Source organism: Dermacentor albipictus, chromosome 2 (genome assembly GCF_038994185.2).
Source record: "Dermacentor albipictus isolate Rhodes 1998 colony chromosome 2, USDA_Dalb.pri_finalv2, whole genome shotgun sequence".
Classification (NCBI taxonomy): domain Eukaryota; kingdom Metazoa; phylum Arthropoda; class Arachnida; order Ixodida; family Ixodidae; genus Dermacentor; species Dermacentor albipictus.
Window position 1 is genome coordinate 37,243,763 of NC_091822.1, and position 24,957 is coordinate 37,268,719.

At 49.5% G+C, this 24,957-nt stretch overlaps 2 protein-coding genes across 2 annotated transcripts; one reads left to right on the forward strand and one right to left on the reverse strand.

Moving 5' to 3' along the window:
* The first annotated feature begins 696 nt into the window (after positions 1-696).
* Positions 697-6,267, forward strand: LOC139055373 (chorion class B protein B.L1-like). The gene is made up of 2 exons (XM_070532808.1): positions 697-931; positions 5,369-6,267. Exons 1-2 carry the CDS (start codon positions 872-874, stop codon positions 5,951-5,953), a joined length of 645 nt encoding a protein of 214 aa, XP_070388909.1. The 5' UTR covers positions 697-871; the 3' UTR covers positions 5,954-6,267.
* Positions 6,268-21,879: 15,612 nt separating this feature from the next.
* On the reverse strand, positions 21,880-22,332 carry LOC139055680 (uncharacterized). Its single transcript, XM_070533213.1, has one exon. The coding sequence runs from the start codon at positions 22,330-22,332 to the stop codon at positions 21,880-21,882; it is 453 nt and encodes a 150-aa protein (XP_070389314.1).
* Positions 22,333-24,957: the final 2,625 nt, after the last annotated feature.

A 24,957-nucleotide genomic window follows, 5' to 3' on the forward strand; every position in this document is an offset into this window, starting at 1 on the left:
AATATTGCGGACATTGCAGGCTTGAGGTATGCTTCTTGAGATATTACGGTTTGCGTGGTAAAACATTTAGAGGCTACTAATCAGGTTCCATGTGCAATGACTTCCTAGGCACTGACATACTTTGCTTTCCGGCAAGGTATATGACCACAGACTGCTAAAAATCTCCAGTAATTCGCACCAAAAAAGTGGTAATCTTGCCTTTTCGAGGCACCCCGAATCTCGTCTGCCGCATGTAGTTTGAGAATTTCTCGTGTTTTGAATACTGGCATCAAGAAAAATCAGCTCATTTTAGGTCTTAAAAAACATCACAGTAGAACGGTGAAACTAAAAGCGATGCTGCAACTGATGGTGTAGAGAAAACCCTAATTCACGCAGCGCTTCCTCTACTGTATACGCCGTGAGCTACGGGAAGTAGTGACCCATAAAGATTAAACCACCCGGGAGTCGACGCTGTGACAAACGCCAAACGCCTACTGGCGATGCAGGTCAGAGTGTGAATAAGCCGTATCTCCGCCTTACGTGCTCTTCTTGCCTAGGAACTGCCTTCTGGTTGCATGAAGCATTAAAATCGTCTGACTTCCTCTAATCTTGAAAAGCGACAACGTGGTGCATGCAGCTAAGTTTAGTGGTCACTTTTGCTTCCGAGGCAGATGAACCCTTGATAGGAACACTGAGAACGTGTCCTTTTCTCGTCGACAAACCGCAGGTTCAGTTAAATAAGGCTGAGATAACAGCTTTCAGCTCGCGTTCCAGCTCGTCGCTATGCTTCTTTTCTATTTCTCGTCTTCTCTGATAGGTTAGAAGCACCTTCTCTCAGTGCAATGCTTGCCTCGTGTGCGGCTGCTGCAACACCATATATAAACTCGGCCCGATGAAACGTTCACCATTCCTCGCTGTCTTGGGTGGTACAACGTCAAGTATCAACACAATGGTAAGTTGACGTGATACTTTTCTTTATATATATATATATATATATATATATATATATATATATATATATATATATATATATATATATATATATATATATATATATACGCTGCAATTTATAATTTCTTATTTTTCACTGCGTAGCTCTGTTTTATAGACTTTCATGCCTATTACGACTGCAGCATTATGTTTGTGATAGTATTTCTGTCGTGTGTCACCTGCTTTTTTACAGCGTATATCGCATACTGACCGATGTATGCCGCCTATTCCGTTGGCGTTCGTGAACTCTTGTTTTTTTTATATCGAAAGATTTAGCGCAATGCGCGTATTCATCAATCTATAAACATATTTAGCATTGACTTTTCCTTAGGTTTGTGCACTTTTCTTTTGCTTCAACATAACGCAAAACTTAAGCCACGCGAGCTTTAGTAAGAACCAAGTTTCATTGCATATGTACATGCTTTGCTATTTTGTTGCTCCTTTGGCAGAAAGTATCAGTTTATAATATACGCGTATCTCACTACGAATTACTCCCTTGTGTTGATCATTTTTATTCTAAGTTGTTTCGATGTCTTGAAAACAATTATCACAAGAAATTTAGCTCTGTGGAATCGCTGTGTTTTGCGGGCAAAGCCATTTATTAAAGTGTTTTGCATTGTTCCAAAGAAAGCACTCTAAAACGCCAAATTTCGCTTGAAGGCTGAAGGACTTAGGCCCAAACAATGAAACGTTCCTTTCCTTCGAGCGCTTCCTAACCTTACGTGAGGCCTCCTTACAGCGAAGGACCGATGGAGGAAGCAAGCATACTCTGAAAGCTCCCTTCACCCGTCCTCACGTAAGGAGTGGTTGCCGCCATGCCTGGGTTCGAGATTATCTCTTAAAAGCTTTAGGCGAACACCAGAAAACCACTATTCAATAAAAAAGGTTGTATCGTCACACAATCTTTAAGTTGATGAGCTAATATAGAGAAGCGTGGACGCTTTTTTCTAGTTTTGTTTATTAAACCAAAAGAAGTAGCGTATTACGGTGCAAAACATGATGTGATCCAGCAACGCTGGTACGCCGGCGTCGTGCAACGCCTAGCAACGCTTCCATGCCGCACGCGTGACTGAAACGAACGTGCCTGGCAAAACGTACCGTGCTCGCGCTTCTCCGAAGGTGGGCGACAGCACGCACGCGCAAGCAAACGTCACGTGGTTAAGCAGTGAGGCGAAGCGCTCGTTCAGGGCCAGGAGCAGCGTAAGGACGCATGAAGGTAGCTTGGTCCAAACAATAAAACGTTCCTTTTAGGTGTGTGCGAATATTGAAATTTTCGATTACGAATCGAATACGAATAAGGCGAAGAACTCTCTTCGAATATCGAATTGAATATCGAATACATGTGTAGTATTAAAAAATTGCAAGAGAGGTAACAATAGCTTTATTACCCTTTTAAAAATAACATTGCATTTTACAAGGTTGCTTCAAATTAAAGAGGTATTCAATTATAGATAATGGACTCAGGTAATGCCCTCAGTCAGGTAAAACGCTTGTTACAGATTGTCGTGAAGGAAAATTAACTGCTCAATATGGCCAGAAAGTAAACGCTCTCTATGCACTGTCACATTTCTACCGGTAGAAAAGACTCTTTCACTAGGAACTGAAGTGGGAGGGATCGCCAAGTACTTCCGGGCGAGTGCACTTAAAAGCGGGTACCTGAAGCGGCCAATGGACTGCCACCACTCACAAGGATTCATGCCCCTTTCCAGAAGAGGCTTTTGCGCGTAGTCTGTAACTTCCCCCTCAGGGGCAGATGCCAAATGTGTCTTCTCTTTGTTCATCACTAGATCGTCAAAAGCATTCCATACACTCGATGCCACCAGTGGACACGAAGTCGACGCTTGCACGGCGGTGTCCCCACGGTGTTCCACGACGGCTTCCTGGAGCTCCCTTGTCACAAGGTTTTTCAGCCAGATCATCTGAACAGATGCCTGATGAACTGTGGCCATAAAGCGCGGATCAAGAAACATGCCTAGGCTGGCCACTCCGCACAAAGAGCCTTGATATATTTTGAATCAATGTTGGCGAACCCTGAGTTGCCTTTGCAACCTTCGAGGCAATGGGGCATTCCAAAAATAATTGCAATTATAAAGCTTGGTGAAAAAGAAACCGAAATTGATCATGTCTCAAATGCCTGAAGCAGATAGACTGAAACAGAGCATACAGATAATGGCAACTCAGGGTTGCAAAGGCAACCCTGAGTTGCCTTTGCAACCTTCAAGGCAATGGGGCATTCCAAAATAATTGGAATTAAAAAGCTTGGTGAAAAAGAAACCGAAACTGATCATGTCTCAAATGCCTGAAGCAGATAGACAAACAGATCATACAGGTAATGAGCGGATCATGCGAAGTTCTCAGTTAATAAACATGTTCTTAGGAGAATGCGGAGCAAGCATACAATTGGTTAATTGCTCAATTATTCGCAGTCTATCCGAATATTCGCCGTTTCCACCGTTATTCGGCCGTCCTCGGATATTCGTGAATTTCCGAACATGCATTTCTCGAATCGAATACGCTTCGAATATGGAAAATTTTCGATTCGTATTCGAAATTCCGAATATTCGCACACCCCTAGTTCCTTTCCTTCGAGCGCTTCCTAACCTTACGTGAGGCCTCCTTACAGCGAAGGACCGATGGAGGAAGCAAGCGTACTCTGAAAGCTCCCTTCACCCGTCCTCACCTAAGGAGCGGTTGCCGCGTGCCTGGGTTCGAGATTATCTCTTCAAATCTTTCCGCGAACACCATTATTCTATTAAAACATGTTGTATCGTCGCACAATCTTTAAATTGAATAGCTAATATAGAGAAGCGTGGACGCTTTCTTCTAGTTTCGTTTACTAAAGTTAAAAAAAAGTTGCGCATTACAGTGCAAAACTTGATGTGCTCCAGCAACGCTGGCACGCCGGCGTCTTGCAACGCCTAGCAACGCCTAGCAATGCTTTCATGCCGCACGCGTGACTGAAACGAACATGCCTGGCAAGACGTACCGTGCTCGCGCTTCTCCGCAGGTGGGCGACAGTGCGCATGCGCAAGCGAATGCCACGTGGTTAAGCAGTGAGGTGAAGCGCTCGTTCAGGGCCAGGAGCGGCGTAAGGACGCATGAAGGTAGCTTTGGAGCTACCTTATGCTGAGGAAGCACCAAGGAAGCCTTCACCGAGGGCCCCTCAGTAAGGAAGCTTTCAGAGTGACATAAGGTAGCCTCACCCCAATGAAGGCTTCCTTAGTGAGGTAAGGAAGGTTTCATTGTTTGGCTTCTTATGCTGAGGAAGTACCAAGGAAGCACCAAGGAAGCCTTCACCGAGGGCGCCTCAGTAAGGAACCTTTCAGAGTGACATAAGGTAGCCTCACTGCAATGAAGGCTTCCTTACTGAGGTAAGGAAGATTTCATTGTCTGGCCCTTAGTAATTGAACTACCTCAAATAAATGCTCCACAGCTTTGCAGAAAATTGTCCGAATATCATTTGCACCAACGACACAAACGATCGTTAAAGAATAGTAAGAATAATGAACCAGCCAGGTTTAAAGTGATCCATTGTCGAAGCCGCGTGCAAACAGACAATGACGATTGATGGACAGCGCTCATGCGGCATTTTGTCTTGGTCGTCTTAGTTCACTGCGTGATGCTTTGTTTAGCGTGAAAATTAACAGTATATTTTTTGGTGACTATCTCTCTAAGCTGAGAGGCAGTTTTAGCGCGCTTGCAGAACGGAGTGAAATATGATAGGGCACTGCAATATGCACTGCAAAACGGTAGATCTCACACGTGGCAGGAACCATCGTGAAAATCGTTCAATTCATTCTGTGCAGCTTAAGGCGCGCCTATTGTGTCGAATTCCTCAAGTCCTATTGTAATCTGGTCAACCTGAGCACTCGAAAGCACGCAGCATGATAGCGAAGCCTGATTTAGAGCGCGTTGCTTATGCGAAATTAAGAAGATTTAATTAAAAAGGGGCAGTTTTATCGCACATTTGTCGATAAAATTAACTGGTTCCCAGCAAAGAGACGCTCAAGGAGCGTGTGATTCAGCAGCCTTCTTTTCCGTGGCTTCCTGATTTCGGCTAGACCTCTATATTTGGCGGGTCGCGCCTGCCATAGCAACAGCTACTCTTTCATTGCTAAAAATTTTGAAGAGGGGTGTGCTAATATTTGATATTTCAAGCGGATAGTTTTGAGCGCTGGGTGAACCTTCTATGTCAATGTTCTCAAGAATCCAATACATTATCCCGCCATCGATATTTTAACGCACATGAATACATTCTGGTCACTGTCATTTGTGTGCTAGCGCTTTTTTTGACGCCTTGTTTTATAACAACATTACCAGCATGATGCAACTAATTTTCTCACCAAGAGTGCATAATAAGCACAAGGTGTATTCACTCTTTATCAATCTTGTTTTGCAGACGAAGCTATTTGCCTTGCTTGCCGTACTCGCCGTGAACGTGTTCTCCCCAGTGGCAGCAGGCGGGAAACTTGGCTACGGCGGCGCTGGCTACGGAGGCCTAGGATATGGTGGCCTCGGCTACGGAGGTCTCGGCTACGGAGGCCTTGGCTATGGAGGTCTCGGATATGGTGGCCTAGGTGGTGGCTTGGGTGGCGTCGGCGGCGTCGGTGGTGTAGGTGGTGTAGGCGGTGTAGGCGTCGGCAGCAGTGTTGCTCTTCTTAGCGGCGGGCCTGCTTTTGCCAAAGCCGTGGCGGGGCCAGCTTTCATTGTGAGGACGGTTCACCATGTCAACAAAGTCAGTGGTGGAGGAGCCCTTGTAGCCCACTCTGGCCTCGGAAGCGGATATGGTGGTGGCTACGGAGGATACGGAGGCGGCTATGGTGGATATGGTGGTGGCTACGGAGGATATGGAGGCGGATATGGTGGATACGGTGGTGGCTATGGTGGATACGGTGGATACGGTGGCGGCTATGGAGGATATGGAGGCGGCTATGGTGGATATGGCGGCGGCTATGGTGGCTACAAAGGTGGTTACAAAGGATGATTCCCGGATCGTTCACCTACTTTTGCGAATGTCTTACAAATGCAAAAGACGAAATGACATGCACAGATGTGTCCCCGCAACAATGAAGATGTATTAACATTCTTTCGAATTAGCACTGGCTGTATGAAGTTTGAAAAGTGGTGGCAGTTTACTTCTGTCAGCATTCACAGACCAAGAGTGCTGCGGAAAATTTAATATTGGCCGGTGTCGAAGGAGGCGGGATCCACCCTCGACATATAGCTGTGATACATGAAGCGATACACCACTGCGGCACTTATCCATCGCATTTTAGAAAAGCACAAAATAAAAGAGTTTTCGCACCAGAAAATGTGATTTACTTTTCCTTATACTTGGGAGCCCAATGCATAATTCTAGCAAAACGCAGCCAAGCATGATGCTTTGCATTCTTGTGAATATGCCTTTGGAGAAAAATCCTTTCCTTTGGATAAAAAAGAAGGGCTTCATTTGAGGGCCCCTAGGATGCGTAGCCTTCGAGAATAAAAATATGGTGACGACTGTGTATATTACTATAGGACTAATCTGTTAGATCCAAACTAAAGCATTAGCCATCCGGTAATCTTTTTGCACAATGTCTGCCAAAAGTAAACAGCAAGGTCTTGCACTCAGAAAAGTGTATATACAAAGCTGTGCTATACGACAACATGGGCAACCTACAAGGACCATGGTAACCGCAATATCTGCCTGAATCATTTAGAATATAGGTGTCAAAAATAAACATCAGGGTCTTCAGCGCACATGACCAGCACATCTGTTGTCGACATGCATCACGCAGCTCTGTCAATTAAAGAAGAGCCCCGAAGAAGTCGCAATTATTCCGCAGTGACTGGCTATGGCATTACTGATTTCATTTAAAATTACGCCACAGTTTATCGTAAGCGTAGAAAACTCAACAAACCAGCAGCTTATAAAGGCTCCCCCAAGCAACAATTTGTAGCATAAAGACTTTTTCCCATCCGATGATCCATTGGTAGTGGTAAGAATGATAACTAGAGCAACTGCAATTACACCTATATCTGCTGAGTGGAGTCCTTCTAGTGTGTCACCAACCCCTCACGCAATAGAGGGGAATCAAGCACCTATTTACCGACCTTGTCAGGTATTGTGAGTGTTGTCGTGATCACCATGTGCTGCACATGATTACCATCCTGTGCTTTCACTTCGAGAATGTCCCCACCCCCAACTGTGGCTATTCAAAAGCTATCACATCTCATTGGGATGGTATTTACTCTGACTGCAATTTCACCGTCGTCCCAGAAACACATAGGCGAATAATGCATCTTTTGGTCCTCGGAGAGCTAACTTCCATGTGCCCTCCGTTAGGGGTCAAAGAGCTTGCTTTGCTGCACTCTTCTGTGCTTTATTTATCCTGATCACGAGATACAAATGTTTCGATGCGGAACTTAGACCACAATTCCCGACCGTGGTAGATGTCAAAGTCAGAGTGGGCACTTGACACACACACACACACACACACACACACACACACACACACACACACACACACACACACACACACACACACACACACACACACACACACACACACACACACACACACACACACACACACACACACACACACACACACACACACACACACACACACACACACACACACACACACACACACACACACACACACACACACACACACACACACACACACACACACACACACACACACACACACACACACACACACACACACACACACACACACACACACACACACACACACACACACACACACACACACACACACACACACACACACACACACACACACACACACACACACACACACACACACACACACACACACACACACACACACACACACACACACACACACACACACACACACACATGTATATATATGCCTAAAGGTGTTTATTAGGCAGAGCTTGGTGCAGCGCAACAGTCGACGGGCAGGGCAGTCACACCTTCTAAGCCCGAGAGCAGTTCCTGAACAGGAGCGCTCGATCCACTGCCGTTTAGAGCCAGTAGCACTGAACCCACTAGCGTCTCCCTTCGCTACAATCACCCCGCGGGAGTGAGAAGGGAGCTGTCCGGCGACCTAGCAGTTCTTCACGGTGAGCGGGTCGTAGTAAGGCTTTAAACGGTCGACATGGACAACGTCTCGTCCACTGCGGCGCATGTCTGACGATGGCTCAACTGGTTCTGTGACATAGTTCACAGGAGATGCGCGTTCGAAAGCACAATAAGGGCCTTCATACTTAGGGACCAGTTTTGATGAGAGGCCAGGGGCAGTAATAGGAACTGAGAGCCACACGAGCGCTCCCGGATGGAAGGTGACCGTGGCAGTGGCGTCACAGCGAGTGCTCCTCTGGCGCTCTTGATCAGCGGAAGTAAAGGCCCGTGCGAGGTAGCGGCACTCGCATGTCTGACCGTGGCAGATATAGGCAAGCACTCGGATGCATCCGGCCGGTACGGCAGAATGGTGTCAATGGTGTGCGAAGGGTATCGACCATACAGCAAGAAATAGGGTGAAAATCCAGTGATGCTCTGCGTAGCGGTGTTATACGCGTCGGTGACGAATGGCAGAATGGCACATCAGTTCGTGTGGTCGGAGGCAACGTACATTGAAAGCATGTCGCCGAGCGTATGGTTGAAGCGTTCTGTGAGGCCATTCGTTTGAGGGTGGTATGCCGTAGTCGTACCATGAACAACGTGGCACTCTTTGAGAATCGCTTCAACTACTTCCGACAGGAAGACGCGTCCGCGATCGCTGAGCAGTTCTTGAGGTGGACCATGCCGCAGGATGAATCGGCGAAGCAGGAATGATGCAACATCGCGCGCTGTAGCTGCTGGGAGAGCGGCTGTTTCAGCGTATCGTCTAAGGTGATCTACTGCCACAATGGCCCAGTGGTTACCAGACGAGGTCAGGGGAAGTGGCCCATACAAATCGATGCCAACGCGCCCGAACGGTCGGGTAGGGCAGGGTAGAGGCTGCAGACCAGCTGGCGAGTGGTGGGGTGAAGATTTTTGGCGCTGGCAGTCGGGGCATGAGCGAACGAACTTTTGAATATAGTTGTACATTCCCCGCCAGTAGTAGCGGTGTCGGAGGCGCTGGTTGGTTTTGAAAAGTCCCGAGTGAGCACACTGTGGATCAGAGTGGAACGATGCGCAGATTTCAGAACGCAGGCTTCGAGGTACAACTAATAACCACTGGCGGCTGTCAGAGGTGTAATTGCGTCAGTGAAGCAGGTCGTCTGGAATGGTGAAATGGCGAGCTTGACGGCGCAATGCGCGAGTGGTTGGCTGCGATGATGGATCAGCAAAGCAGTCTATGACGGAGGCAATCCAGGCGTCCTTGCGCTGCTCAGAAGCGATGGTCCCAATGTCGACGGAAGAAATGTCAAGCTGGGATATTGCGCAGCAGGGATTGTCGACTGGCAAGGGAGAACGTGAGAGGGCGTCAGCATCAGCGTGCTGGCGTCCGTTGCGGTACAGTACGCGGATATCGTAATCCTGTAAGCGAAGCGCCCAGCGCGCGAGACGGCCTGAGGGATCTTTCAATGACGACAGCCAGCATAGTGCATGGTGGTCCGTGACGACATCACATTGTAGACCATACAAAAAGGGCCGGAACTTGGTAAGCGCCCAGATGATCGCCAGGCATTCCTTTTCCGTGACGGTGTAATTGGTCTCGGCTTTAGTAAGCATATGACTTGGATATGCCACAACATATTCAGGAAACCCTTCTTTGCGCTGCGCTAGGACAGCGCCGAGGCCAACACCACTGGCATCTGTGTTTACCTCAATAGGTGCCGTTGGGTCGTAGTGGCGCAAAATGGGAGGAGACGTCAGCAAACGACAGAGTTTAGTGAACGCCTCGTCGCACTCGGACGACCAGGAATGGAGAGGTCCGTTGCTGCCAAGGAGATTCATCAGGGGCGGTATCACGGCGGCGAAATTGCGAATGAAGCGCCTGAAGTAGGAAGACAAACCTACAAAACTGCGCAGTTCTTTGACGGACGTCGGTTTAGAAAATTCAGCTACGGCACGAAGTTTTTCTGGATCGGGGAGGATTCCATCCTTCGAGACGACGTAACCAAGTATCGTGAGCTGCCGCGATGCGAATCGGCACTTCTTTAGGTTCAGTTGGAGGCCAGCGTTTGCTAAGCACGTCAAAACACGACGTAGGCGTTGATGGTGCGTGGGGAAGTCAGAGGCTAAAACAACAACGTCGTCGAGATAACATAAGCACGTGTGCCACTTCAAACCACGGAGAACTGTGTCTATCATGCGTTCAAATGTTGCTGGCGCATTACAAAGTCCAATCGGCATGACGTTAAATTCGTATAAGCCGTCGCGTGTGACAAAGGCTGTCTTCGGCCTATCGACGTCAGCCATGGGCACTTGCCAATAGCCGGAGCGTAAATCTAGAGATTAAAAAAATTCTGCTCCTTGTAGGCTATCGATGGCGTCATCGATTCGCGGCAGCGGGTACACATCTTTGCGAGTGATCTTGTTCAGGCGCCGATAGTCAACACAGAACCGTACCGAGCCGTCTTTTTTCCTAACAAGGACGACAGCGGATGCCCATGGACTGTTCGAGGGTCGGATAACTTCGTGGCGAAGCATATCGTCCAGTTGCTCATTAATCACATGACGCTCTGTGGCAGAGACGCGATATGGTCGTTGCCGCAATGGCGGTTGGGAGCCAGTGTCAATATGGTGCCTGACATCAAAAGAAGAACGAAATTTTTCTAAGATGCGCAAAAGCTGCGAACGCTGAGGTGGGGTGAGGCCATCGGCAATAGATGAATCGAATACACCTGTGGGCAAAGGGTCCGACGTAGAGAGAGAACCGAGCGTGTTGTAACTGGCGCAGGACGTGTCTTCGGGAACATCCGTAATTTGTACGGCGTCGATCACTTCCACATAGCCAAGACATTCGCCTTGAAGCAGCATCACAGGGTATGGGAAGGGGTTACAGACAAAAATAGCTACGGAGCCCTGTTTGACGTTCACAGTCGCAAAAGGCAGCAGCAGACCTTTTCGAGTATAAAAGTGGCCCGACGGAGAAAGTAGTGCGATGGCGTCAGAGAGGTTGCTGCACTGCATTGATACAATCACTGACGAGTTGGCAGGAACGTTTGTGTCGTGCCTGACGAGTAGTTTGTTCGCAAAAGAAGCATTATCTGCAAGCGTATTATCTGAGATCGGCGACAGTTCTAGTTCGGCCTGTGCGCAATGAATGACGGCATCTTGGCGGGTGAGAAAGTCCCACCCCAGGATAACTTCGTGGGAGCACGAGGAAATCCCCAAAAATTGGACGGTGTATACAACGTCCTCGATGAGAACACGAGCGGTGCACGCCGCAATCGGGTGAATACGCTGTGCGCCTGCTGTTCGGAAGGCGAGTCCAGCAATGGGCGTCGTAACCTTTCGAAGGAAGCTTTGCGTCCATAACTCATACAGCGGCTCTGGTATCCACGAGGGCATATGTGCGCACACCGTCAACTAACACGTCTATCGCATTGGTCGGGCTACGTTGAGGACTTCTGCGTTTCGATGGGGTCGCATCGCTTGCCTCATGGACTGCGACGATTAGTTTTCCTCATCCCGAGCTTCGGGCCTAGGCCGTATTGGTGATGGGGAGCGTCGGTGTGGAGAAGTTGAGCGGCGCATGTTGGCGCACCGGCGGAATGGTGGTGACGCAGCCCGAGGTTCGTCGTCGTAATAAGGGCGCGGAGAACCCGCCATAGAATTTGGCCCATATGGTGTAGCGCTAAGCGACTGCACTCGACTACAGTAGCGTGCGACGTGACCTGCGTAGCCGCACGCAAAACATATCGGTCGACTGTCCGCTGTACGCCACCGACTCGTTGCGATAAGTCCCATCCATGTGGAAGGACGCGCTGGACGTGGCGGCTGGTGAATTGAGTGCATAGCAGGCTGTTGTCGGGGCATAGCGAGGACTTCGGCCTACGTGAGAGGTCCCCGTTGAGGGAGTTGTTGAGGCTGGGTGACGACTTCCGCATAGCTGAGTGGCACTGCTCTCGGGATCTGTTGGGGCCTGACCATGACTTCGGCGTAGCTGTGAGGCGCCGCCGCAGGAACACGCTGGTGGTGCTCAGGCAAAACCTCGTGCAGTTCTTGCGCTATGACGCGGCGAAGCGGAGGCGCAAAACTTGGCGTAGGCGCGTGTACCGACTGCGGCTGTGCAAAATCCATCAAAGATAGTTGCCGGGCAACTTCCTCGTGGACGAAAGCCTTCATTTCTGCGAGCAACGCTGCCTTGTTGGAAATGGCAGCCAAACCACCGAGGTGTTTGCCACGCGGTAGGGATCGACGGGTCAGTGACCGCTGCCTGCTGAGTTATTCATAGCTCTGACAGAGTGTGACAATTTCCGCCACATAGCGTGGACTTTTGGCCAGCAACATGTTAAAGGCGTTGCCTTCTATGCCCTTCAGGATGTTTCGGATTCAATCATACTCCGCCATGGTCGAATCGACTTTCCTGCTTAGGTCCAGGACATCTTCGATATAGCTGGTGAACGTTTCGCCTGGCTGTTGAGCTCGTTCTCGCAAACGTTGCTCGGCACGCAGCTTGCGAACAGCAGGGCGACCAAATACATCGGCGAGGGAAGTCTTAAATTCCGACCATGTCTGGAACTCTGCTTGATGGTTGTTATACCACAGGCTGGCAACTCCAGCGAGGTAGAACAGAACATGGCTCAATTAGGCCGCTTCGTACCACTTGTTATGGTCGCCTACCCTGTCGTACGCCGTGAGCCATTCGTCCACGTCAGTGTCGTCCGCTGCAGTGTAGATAGGAGGGTCGCGATGACGAGGCACCCCGGGACACGCAGTGGGTGCAGCAGGAGGCGTTTGCTGGGAGGCGTCTTGAGGCATGGTAGATGGTAGGGTACGAGACCGGAGTTCCGGGATGATGGTCTGAGGGTACCCCGAACACTCCACCAATTCTAAAGGTGTTTATTAGGCAGAGCTCGGAGCAGCGCAACTTCGACGGGCAGGGCAGTCACAGCTTCCAAGCATGAGAGCCGTTGCTGAGCAGGATCGCTCGACCCACTACCGTTTAGAGCCAGTAGCGCTGAACCCACTGGCGTCTCTCCTCGCTACAATATATATATATATATATATATATATATATATATATATATATATATATACATATATATATATATATATATTGTTCCACACCAGGTGTTTAACGCAGAACCAGATGAATCTGGTTGATGAGCTGCGGTGGTTGAAGAGTGGTCTCGCGGCAGCTTGTCCGACGTCGTCCTCTTCTTTCTTCTGGTTGTCTGCGCGGCAAGTGTGGTTCATGAGAGCGTGTGACATTTCCCCGCTGGCAGATGAAGCCCGACGGGTGAGGCAGTCATCTCGTGGGTTGTAACGCCTCAGATGCGCGACGTGCGTCACTTCAGCCTTGGCCGAGCGTCGTGCACTGCTCGTGAGACGCGCAATGCGGTAGTTTACTTCGCTGAGGCGCTCCAGAATAACATGAGGGCCGACGTAGTGGGCGAGAAACTTCTGGCACAAGCCACGCTTCCGCAACGGCGTCCAGAGCCACACAAGGTCACCAGGATCGAAGTAAACGTGGCGGTGACGCCCGTCATAGCGGATCTTGGACCGGTCCTGCGATGCTAGGGTGCGTAGCCTAGCGAGGCGTCGCGCTTCTTCTGCTCGACATAGGATCTCATCAATTGATTCATTGTCATGAGCGAAGTAGGGAAATATGGTGTCGAGGGTGTAGCGCGGTGGACGAGCATTCAGTAGGGAAAAATGGTGAGTAACCAGTGGTCTCGTGTCTCGCGGTATTGAAGGTATAGGTAATGAAAGGCAAGATACTGTCCCAATTCTTGTGTGCTGAATCGACGTACATGGACAGCATGTTAGCAAGCGTTCTGTTTGTGCGCTCGACCAGACCATTAGTTTGTGGATGGTAGGGCGTTGAATGGCGGAAGCTACATGAACACAGACGAAAGGTTTCTTCAACCACGTCCGCGGTAAACTGTCGCCCACGATCGCTGATTACTATGCGAGGAGGTCCATGTCGGAGTATAACATTAGCCAGCAAGAAGATAGAAACTTCTGTAGCTGTGGTCGATAGCAATGCGGCGGTCTCACTACAGCGGGTAAGGTGATCTACGCAAACGATAACTCAACGATTACCCTAGGAGGATCGCGGGAAAGGGCCCAGAAAATCTATACCAATGTGCTCAAAGGCGACGCTAGAAGGGGGAACTGGTTGAAGCAGGCCATGTGGCGCTTGTGGTGGACGCTTGTAGGGCTGGCATTGAGAACAGCTGGCGACGTACCGTTCGATATCTTTCCGCATCTTAGGCAAGTAAAAACGTTCTTGAGCCCGGTAGAGTGTACTCGTGGAACCAAGATGACCGGAAGTTGGGTCATCGTGAATAGCGGGTAATACTTTGTGGCGAAGGTTCTTGGGTACAACTAAAAGGTAGCGTGCACCGGTGGTCGAGTAGCTCTTCTTATACAGCGCGCCACCATCACGCAGGCGAAAGCGACTGCCTGCAGGTGACTCCTGTGCTGTCGCGAAGAGCGGTTGTAAGCTCTCGTCCTTGTACTGCTCGGATATGACGGTACCCATATCCGGAAATTCCGGGGACACAGAAGCGATGTATTCATCAAAATTGTCCGCATCACATTCAGTTGTTTGAAGTGGCATCCGAGAGAGACAATCAGCGTCAGCATGTCGCCGGCCACTTTTGTAGCAAATAACGAAATCGTATTCCTGTAGACGGAGGGCCCAGGGCGCTAGTCGTCCTGAGGAATCCCGCAAACTCACAAGCCAGCATAGCGAATGATGATCTGTTATCACAGTGAAGGGGTGCCCATAGAGACATGAACGAAGCCGTTGCACGGCGAAGATGACCGCCAGACACTCTTGATCGGTGACTGTGTAGTTTCGCTCGGAGCGGCTCAAGGACCGGCTAGCGTAAGACATCACGTGCTCACTGTAGTCGACAAGCTGAACTAGCACAGCACCGATGCCTACGCCGCTCGCATCGGTGTGAATCTCAATTGGTGATGAAGGATCAAAGTGCCGTAGAATTGGTTGGGATGTCAACAGGAACTTGAGCTGGCGAAACGATGAGTCGCAATCTGCAGTCCACTCAAAGGGAATGCCTTTTTTTCAGAAGGCGTGTAAGGGGATGAGCCATGTCAGCAAAGCGGGGAATGAATCGACGAAAATAGGAGCACAAGCCCAAGAAACTTCTTAACTGCTTGACAGAGTTGGGTACTCTAAATGCTTCTACGGCCGCAGTCTTTTGTGGATCTGGTCGCATGCCTTGTTTAGCGACCAGATGGCCTAGCACAAGAGTTTGTCGTTCCCAAAAACGGCATTTTTTTTAATTGAGCACAAGGCCCGCTTTCTCCAAGCAGCTCAAGACCAAATCCAAACGTTTCTTGTGCTCACTAAACGTTCGCCCGAAGATCACAACGTCGTCTAAGTAGCACATGCAAACTTCCCATTTTAAGCCGCGTAATATCGTGTCCATGAACCTTTCGAACGTTGCGGGTGCGTTACACAACCCGAAAGGCATCACGTTAAACTCGAATAGTCTGTCGGGTGTTACAAATTCTCTCTTTTCTCTGTCGTCCTTGTGTAGAGGAATTTGCCAGTAACCTGACCGTAAATCGATTGAGGAAAAGTAAGATGCCGCAAAGGGACAGTCGATGGCGTCGTCAATTCGTGGGAGCGGATATACATCTTTCTTAGTGACGGCGTTTAGGCGACGGTAATCTACACAGAACCGCCACGTACCGTCTTTCTTCTTCACCAATATCACGGGGGCTGCCCAAGGACTAGATGATTTTCGAATGACGTCTTTGCAAAGCATTTCTTGAACCTGATCGCTGATTATCTTGCGTTCTGATGGGGACACACGATAGGATTTTTGTCGGATTGGCTGGGCGGCTCCTGTGTTGATGCGGTGACGAGTTCTGGACGCAGGAATTGATCGCGGGCCATCGTGCTGCGCAAAGTCAAATACAGAGGTATGTTTCGTAAGCAGGGCCATCAAAACTCGACGCTCGCGATCGCTGAGTGACTTGTCAGTCATGGAAAGTATCTTCGAGCTCCCGGGGCTCGAGACACTGGTTGCTCCTCCATCGGGGAGCTCTGTAAGTACTGCCACCGATACGGCCGAGTCTTCCTGAAACGTAGCAATCTTTAGGCCTTGAGGTAGCACTGCCGCTTCAGTGGAACAGTTTAGCGCCCACACCCCCGCGCATCCATTGGTCACTGAGACTACGCAGTGTGGAACTAACACGTTTTTCTTGAGGCAGTTCTGATGTACAGGTTCCACTGCACCGTCGAATGAGATAGGAGTCGGAGATGAACAGGCGACGACAACACGCATCGCGGATAAGGCGGGCACAACTGTATCCTCAGACACGCACAGCACACTCTCCGGGCAAGCTAGGTGAAACACTGATGTCGACACTGAGTTCTCCCGTCCGGCAGTCAACAATTGCACCACACAATTGCAAAAAGTCAATCCCCAGAATCACGTCATGCGAGGAGCGAGGAAGAACAGTAAACTCTGCGTTAAAAACTTTCGCACCCAATGACAGAACCACGTTACACACACCAACCGGGTATAATGATTCACCACTGACTCCGCGGAAACTTGTGCACTGGTCCCAATGAAACATACCTTGCGTCCCAGAAGGCCTTTAAACCCCACACTCATGATCGAGACAGTGGCTCCCGTGTAGACTAAAGCCATTGTAGAGACCCCATCAATCAGTATATGAACCTTATTCTTTAGCATGAAAATAGTTGGAGGCAGTTTAGTCGGCAGCACACATTTTCCAGCGACCTCACCTACATCGGCCGCGCTGGGTAGTTTCCCGGAGGGGGCGACACGAAACGGCGCCGAGGCGATGGTGACGTGAATCGCGGCCGAGAGGATGGTGATCGGGAGGCTCGGAAGGCTGGTGGTGGTGCCAGAGTACGGTCGGAGGCAGGGGAGTGGTAGCGGTTCTGGGTTTTTTCTTCTCCAAGGTAGGTCTCCTGGGCGCTGCATCGGTCCTCTTGAAAGTGGCTTCCTGAAGTGGAGTCTCCTGGCCACTGAGTGCGCAGTGTACGACCGCTAGACCGCATAGTCGGCGCTGACGATCCGTATTTCGATGCTCGGCGTCGGCTACAGTACCTAGCTATATGGACAGGCATGCCGCAGCAGTAACACACTGGCGAAGGGCGAACTTCAGAATGCGGACTGAAGTATTCTGCCGAAGACATCGGTTGAGGGTAACGAGGCTCTTCCCCTTGAAAGCCGTAGGCAGCGGCGAGTCTTCGTGGACGAAAGTTGCGTGGGCGTGCATCAAAACGTTGAGGGGATGAATCATTGCGTGGTGTTCGGTCGAAATTTAATGCGGTTCGTCTCTGGAGCCGTTAAGATCCGCGACGTTCACCGAGTGGTTCCAAGTAGCCGAAGGGAGTTCCCAAAGAGTGTCTCGGAAAACGGAGGAGCTGCAACGTGGCGCTCCGTATAACGTGCCTGTTCTTCATGTCACTGTAGCTCCTCGCGGACTATCTGGCGGATGGCGGACGAAAGGTCTGGGAGCGGAGGACTCGTGTCAACACTTGCTACAGTTGGTACATTGGCCAGCCGTCCAAACTTTGGTGTAATTCGGTGAGTCTTCAGCGCCTCGAACGTACGGCAGTGCCGTATCAGTTATGATACAGTGTGCAAGTTCTCTTTACCAATGAGGAAGCTGTACACGTCTTCCGCTATTCCTTTTACCACGTGCCCCACTTTATCTTCCTCTGTCATGTGAGGGTTGACGGTTCGGCACAGCTTCAAAATTTCTTCGATATAGGTAGTGCAAGTCTCGCCGGGTACCTGAGCTCTCTGGGCTAATGCGAGTTCCGCACGTTTCCTCTTTGCGTCCCAGTCACAGAAACAATTTTGATTTCCTCAACGAAGCGTGTCCATGTAGTTAGCATGTCCGCGTAGTTGTCGTACCATACCTGCGCTGTGCCGGCCAAGAAGAAAACAACGTTCCTAAGCTGACTGGCAGCATTCCAGTTATTGTATTGGCTTACCCTTTCGTAATGGGTTAGCCACTCATCCGCATCTTCCTCTGCCTTCGCCGAGAACGTGCGTGGCTCTCGGTAGTGCTGGATAGGGACTGGGCTTGCCGAGGCACTGCTGCTGAGGGTATTTTGCTCTGTAGCCATGATTGAGCGCGACGGCGAAAGTCCGGCGAGGCGACCGCTTCGGCGTAGCTCTTGTGCTGGTGGTTCCGTTGTAGGTCGTGAGAGTTACCCCGCACCTCTACCAAATGTTACACACGAGGTGTTTAGCGCAGAACAAGATGAATCTGGTTGATAGGCGCGGTTGTTGAAGAGCAGTCTCGCGGCAGCTTGGCCAACGTTGTTCTCTTCTTTCTTCCGGTTGCCTGCGTGGCAGGCGTGGTTCATGACAGCTTGTGACAATATATATATATATATATATATATATATATATATATATATACGTATAACATAATCAGACATCCAACGCTCACGCTAGACTACGTGCAGCGAAGCAACAGTGATGGTGTAAAACTGCCCCCATCCCACTGTGTAATATAACAATTACTGGGCACAGAACATCATGACGGTGGTCCGGTTAACTGCACTATGAAGAAATGCCCACGATATGGCATTATCCAACTTCTGTTTTCCAGAACAGCAGCCCAACGCTCTAACCATTAAACAACGATCGTAAGCCTGCCTCTCTGGCGCAAAAGCCACCCTTTAGCCGTACAGCGTCTGCATCACGTTCCACCTGCTTATATCCTCTCCTGCTGACAGACGAGACGAAAGTGAGTTAGCCGAGGGGCCCGATTTTTTATTAGTCATATCATAAGAATCCAACAAACACTGGTACCAAGGACAACGTATGGGAAAAAACTTGTGCGTAATAAATGAAGTAATGAAACTAATTTATTGGAAATTAATGTGGATGAAAAACAACTTGCTGCATGTGGGGAAGGATCCCACAACCTTCGCATGTCGCGTGTGGTGCTCTGCCAATTGACCTGCGACGCCGCCGTTTGCCCATCCACTTTCTTGGTTATTTACGATTCCTAGTAGAACCCTGGTAGTGTTAGCCAGCGCCACCACTGGCAGACCTTGGCAGCGGACGTGGAACGTTCTTTCTACCGCAGGCGTCACGAGAAGGTGAACTTTTTGGATGAAGGCAACCGGTCAATAAACCCACACATGCTATCTGAAGGCATCAATTTTGCCCGATTTCGAGACCCTCGTTATGTAATAAACGAGAAGGAAGGCAGTAAAGGAATACTGCTGACAGGTAGCACATTAAGACGCTGTGGTTGAGAATGCACTGCGTTCGGAATGGGATCGTATTTGTTCACCAGCCAGATACGTAGAAAATAGTTGAGCTCGGCCAATAATGCTATATATTTGCCAAGAAATAATCAGATCGGCAATGCACCAGCAGAGAGAAAGTGCACAAAAACGAAGATCGCCTGAGCGAAAGGGACGTGTTACCACGTGGCAATAAAAGGGAGGTTGCCAGAGAAGCGACAACAGCGACAACAGATGGACATGCAGCGCTCATCAAGCACATAGAAGCCCTGGCGATACTCTCTTCTTTTGATCAATGGAGGCCTTGAGTGCAGGTTTGAACCCCGCCCCATCCGCAACAGCACTTAAGTCTCATAAGACGACACAGCGAGGCGTCACCGGTGAGGACCGCTGAGAAAGCATTGTACATCTGGAACACTTGGCACATCACCCAAGGACCCGGCTTGAGTCAGCATCCACATCACTTGGTCCTGCGTACGAATTTCGAGCAACGCCTGACTAGGCACCGGACCGCGTTACATTAGCGGTGACAACCATGGACAATCACAAAGTATGAGAGTATTCTATAACGACTATTTGCACGAGATGCATATAGGTATAGGACTTTTAACAGTGCAAAATGGCTGGTACTAGATATTATGAAAAAACTGACATTGTGATGTACTGCCCTGTGTAGATCTGATGAATGTTAGCGTATCGAACATCTTGGAAGTAGTCCTTAAAGTTACATTTGGCTTTGTTTTTATATATTTGTATCTTTGGTTTGAGTCGGTTTTGCTTTTCAGCAATGTTAATATTGTTCAGTTTGCCAATAAAATTATCTGCGGAAAAGAAAAAGAAAAGGCACCTTCAAGTGTTCAATTCTCTCTGATCAATCCACGGACTAGAGAACCGCATTGGCCAGTAGAACCAAATGGTATTGAATATATGTGAAGCATGAACTGAAACAATATTTAGGATTTCTGACAGGTGTACTTGATGCACTTTCAATAATATACTATGAAGCTCTTTCACCAGGGGCAGCTGTGCGTTCATCATTAACGCCTACAGAACGTCGTCTTTAATATTTTTTGAATGTTCATTAATTTTTGCAGCCCATTTCATTGAGTTGCCCGAGAATTCCGCCCTATTGTACTAATCCTCTATTGACTAGCGCTGCCTACAAGAAAACAGAAAATTTTCACCTTGCCGAGTTTCACTATGGAGTAAAAATTTTCTAGGTAAATGACGTCGGCCAACAGTGAATGACAGGCATCAAGCGTCAGTTGTTGGTTTCGAGCAAGAACGCTGGACGAGAAAGAAGTTTGGCACGCGACTCACTGGTGTTTGAAAGCAAGGTGAGAGAAAACAGGCCGATGCAAGATATCCAGTGCCATTGGCGTAAGCAAATGAAATATACTGCTATGGTTCACACATGGTGATACCTCTTTACACAAATTGAAAGTGAAACCTTAAGTGGATTAGACTGAAGCCAACTACCAAATGCCTGCCTGGGGTTTTCCCCCCATGCCGGGAAAAATTTTCACACAATTTTCTTCTTTTTGTTCTTTATGCTTAGTCTTGATTTCTTTTGCACATTTAATAGAAAATAATTATTTTTCTAGAAATGTATATCTGTCGTTCTTAAAGGCTTAATTGGTACACAGTTGACCTGGATTGTTTTGAGACGTTATGTTAAGGTTGGCGCATCACCAATACAATGCTTCCATATATGAGAACCCCCTCAGGCTGAAATCCCTGAGTTACTGTATTGCTCGACTTGTTTGGCTTTGCATCGGAAAGGATACTTTCATGCGTATTCCATATTTTCCGCACGTATAAGTAGTGCATTTTTAAAAAAAGAGCTATTCAGCAAGTGAGCTGCAGCATCGAGCAGCCAAAGGGAGGAAAGTCTTTGACATTTTCGGCAGCAGCGGTAGCCGCAGCGGTAGCCTGGGGGCACGAAACCACTTCTAGAATGGCAGGCTTACGTCCATTGCCTTTTCAGATCACGCTCACCTGGGTCGTGTGTTACGGACTGCTCGGTTCGTGCCATGTTGCTGCAGAGAATCCGCTTAAGCATGGCCGCCATGGTTGCAGAGGACGCCAAGGTTGCATACAACCAGCCAGCTCATCTGGCAACATGGATCCTGCACGACTACGGCGGATGCAACCGGTTGCCTTCATAATCATCAGCTGGCAGCCGCTTCACTTGGGCACGACACCACTTGCAGAATAGCAGGTGTACGTCCGTTGCCTTTTCAGATCACGCTCACTGTGGTGTTGACCGCAGGTGGAAGTCAGACTCCAGCCGTCCCGAAGTAAAAAGCCGTTTATATAGCATATACAACCAAATATATAATGAACAGAAGCGCCCCCTGGGGAATAAAGAACTGAAATGAATAATGAAACTGAATATAACATACTCCCTCCCTTATTTTTACTGGTTAGTTGTTCGTAAGTATTAGTAACGAAAACCCCAAAGCATGCACACTGTACTTATTTACACCTATTTACAAATTATGTACACAATGACAGAACACATATTTACAACACAATGTCAGACCGTGAACTAATTGGTCTGATAGTCTTGGAGCCAGGCCGGTGGCCGGCGCTCTCGGGTCAGCCGCGTTGGACGTCGCACTGGCGACGGGCTCGTTGACTGCTGCTGTGGTATGCCAGGAGACAGCGCCTGCGTACTAGGAGAAGGAGGCTGTAGCACGGCAGGCGGCAGCACATCGGGAGACAGCGGCTGTGGCGTGGTAGGCTGCAGAGCCTCAGGAGACTGCGGCTGCGGCGTGGCAGGTGGCAGCGCATCAGGAAGCTGCGACGTGGTGGGCTGCAGCGCATCAGGAGACCGCAGCTGCGGCGTGACAGGTGGGCCTGGTCCCCTGGTGCCCCTCTCTGGAACCCTGGAAAGCTTGGAGGCATTCCACGTACGGCCGTCTCCAAGTCGGAAAGAGGCTGGTCCCCTCCTCTTGATCACCTCAGTGGGTGATGAATAGGCGCAGTCTCCCTTGAACATAACGGAGGGTTTTTTTGACACGGACAAAATCGCCTATGGCTATCTTCGTCTTTTTGGCGGCTCTCGATTTAAAGGCCGCACAGCGTCGCTACGTTTTTATGTTGTTCACCGAGGAACTTGCCTGATCGGTCGTGACGGCATTAAAGCCTTGGAACTTCGCATTGAGGGTTCGGCTCTCAAGTGCTTATACACGTCCATTGCTCCGCAGTCGACTGTTGTTGACCCGCTATCCTGTTCTATTTCCACACTGTCAAGCACGCAACCCCGTAACAAAGCTGTTCCGCCAGCGTGTGTGACAGAGAAGTTCAGGCAGGCCGTCCTCGACGACAGTTGTCTGGAAACCATCAAGTCATTCGTGCTGAATTCCTGGCCGCCAAAGAATTCCATACCAGAAGAGGCGAAACCATTCTACGCCATTCGGGAAGAACATTCTGTTGTCGATGACCTGCTTCTGTGTGGAGAGCGCCTCGTTGTTCCGTCCTCCCTCACGGCTCAGATCATCGGCACCGCGCACGAGACACATCCGGGTATCACGCGCACGAAGGCGTGACTGCGTGAGCGGTTCTGGTGGCCACGAATGGATCAGCAAGTGGAAACGGCAGTAAAAAACTTCCATATCTGCCTGGACGCAGGTAAGTCCGCCAAAACATCACCAGCACCGTTTCAACCTGTTGAATGGCCTGAGCGACCGTGGCAAAAGCTTGGCTTAGACATTGTTGGCCTAGGCATGCAGCTTACAACAGCAGATTTGCTATAACGCTTGTTGACTACCATTCTAAATGGCCAGAGGCGTATTTTTGCAGCGAAGTGTCCACGAGCACCGTGAAATACGTTTTAAGAAGTGTTTTTGCCCGTGAAGGCTACCCGGAAGAGATTGTGACAATGGACCTCAGTTCACGTCGCGTGAGTTCATAACTTTCCTGCAAAACAGAGGCATCAGTCTTTCAAATTCTTCGTTATACTACCCCCAAGCCAATGGGCAAATAGAACGTTTCAATCGCACATTGAAAAACTTCATTCAAGTCTCACTCCTCGAAAGACGACCACTCCTTCAAGCTGTCACAGAATACCTTGCCATTTACCGCTGTACTCCGCGCGCCACCACCGGGGTTGCCCCAGCAGTTCTTCTGCATGGTAGAATGCCCCGAACCTGGCTGGATATTGTGGGTTTCTCGGCACCAGCATTTGCTGAAGATCCAGCCAAGGAGTTGGCGCGACTTCGTCAAAGGGTTCGGCATCAGCAGCAAAGCAGCAAGCACTACACGGACAAAAGGAGAGCCGCCAAAAAGACGAAGATAGCCGTAGGCGATTTTGTCCGTGTCAAAAAACCCTCCGTTAGGTTCAAGGGAGACTGCGCCTTTTCATCACCCACTGAGGTGATCAAGAGGAGGCGATTCGCCTCTTCTGGTATGGACTTCTTTGGCGGCCAGGAATTCAGCACGAATGACTTGATGGTTTCCAGGCAACTGTCATCGAGGGCGGCCTGCCTGAACTCTGTCACGCAGGCTGGCGGAACAGCTTTGTTACGGGATAGCGTGCTTGACGGTGTGGAAATAGAACAGGATAGCGGGTCAACAACAGTCGGCTGCGGAGCAATGGACGTGTATAAGCACTTGAGATCAGAACCCTCAGTGCGAAGATACAAGGCTTTAATGCCGTCACGACCGATCAGGCAAGTTCCTTTGTGAACATTATAAAAACGTAGCGACGCTGTGCGGCCTTTAAATCGAACGTCTGCTTGGAAACAACCTAGCACTGGAATCGGCCGTTGAGAGTAGTCAAACAGAATAACATGTGGAGCATGCAGAAGCGAAACACGCTGAAAATATCGACTGAATTCTTTCTCCGACAGGATTGAAACAGACGATCCTGAATCAACAAGGAATGTCAAAGTGACATTCGCGACTTGCACTTGAATATGAATACCGCTACGCGCGGAACGTTGGACATTCAAAACTTCCTCAGCACTGCTGCATGACGAAACATCTTCATGAAACTCAAGTTCACGGACTCGGCCTTGCATTTGAGTTAGCTTGCGGTTGCATACCCTTTGAAAGTGGACCTTGCGACCGCAAAACGAACAAGTCTTGCCTTGCGCTGGGCACTGCAGCGCTGACGCGATGTGGTTCCGCAAGCCGCATCGGAAACAATGTGGCGAGCCGGAGCGGCTACTCTGTTCTCGGTTCTGCTGAGGGGGGCGGTTCCGCTGCGGCGCACGTGAGCCGCCCGCGCTCCTCGTTAAATTCTGCTCTAAGGTGGCTGCTGGTTGTGAATTCTTTTTCGAAGAATGCGACGATGGTTTTCGACGCTGCCGCAATGAAATTGCTTCGACCGAAGCAGAGAGCTCCGTTAGCTCTTCAGCCGCCTGCTCAAACTGAAGTGCAATTCGAGCAGAATTCTCGAATGAAAGTGTGGAACCCTCGAGCAGTAACCGCTCACGTACGCGAGTAGAAGCTACGCCGGCAACGATTTTTTCTCGCATCATCTTGCGAGGCAAACGAACAATGTGACGCTAGCTCCCGTAGAGCGGCAACAAAGTCATGAACGGACTCGCCTGTGTGTTGGCTGCGACGGTGAAAGAGATGACGCTCGATGATAACGTTGCGCGACGTCGAAAACTGGTGC

What these genes read in the sequence shown, in the direction of transcription:
- LOC139055373 (XM_070532808.1), top strand. Translation starts at nt 872, where the DNA reads ATGAAACGTTCACCATTCCTCGCTGTCTTGGGTGGTACAACGTCAAGT. An exon ending in CGTCAAGTATCAACACAATG is followed by an intron (nt 932 to 5,368) that starts GTAAGTTGACGT and finishes CTTGTTTTGCAG; the next exon opens with ACGAAGCTATTTGCCTTGCT.
- LOC139055680 (XM_070533213.1), bottom strand. Translation starts at nt 22,332, where the DNA reads ATGTTCAAGGGAGACTGCGCCTATTCATCACCCACTGAGGTGATCAAG.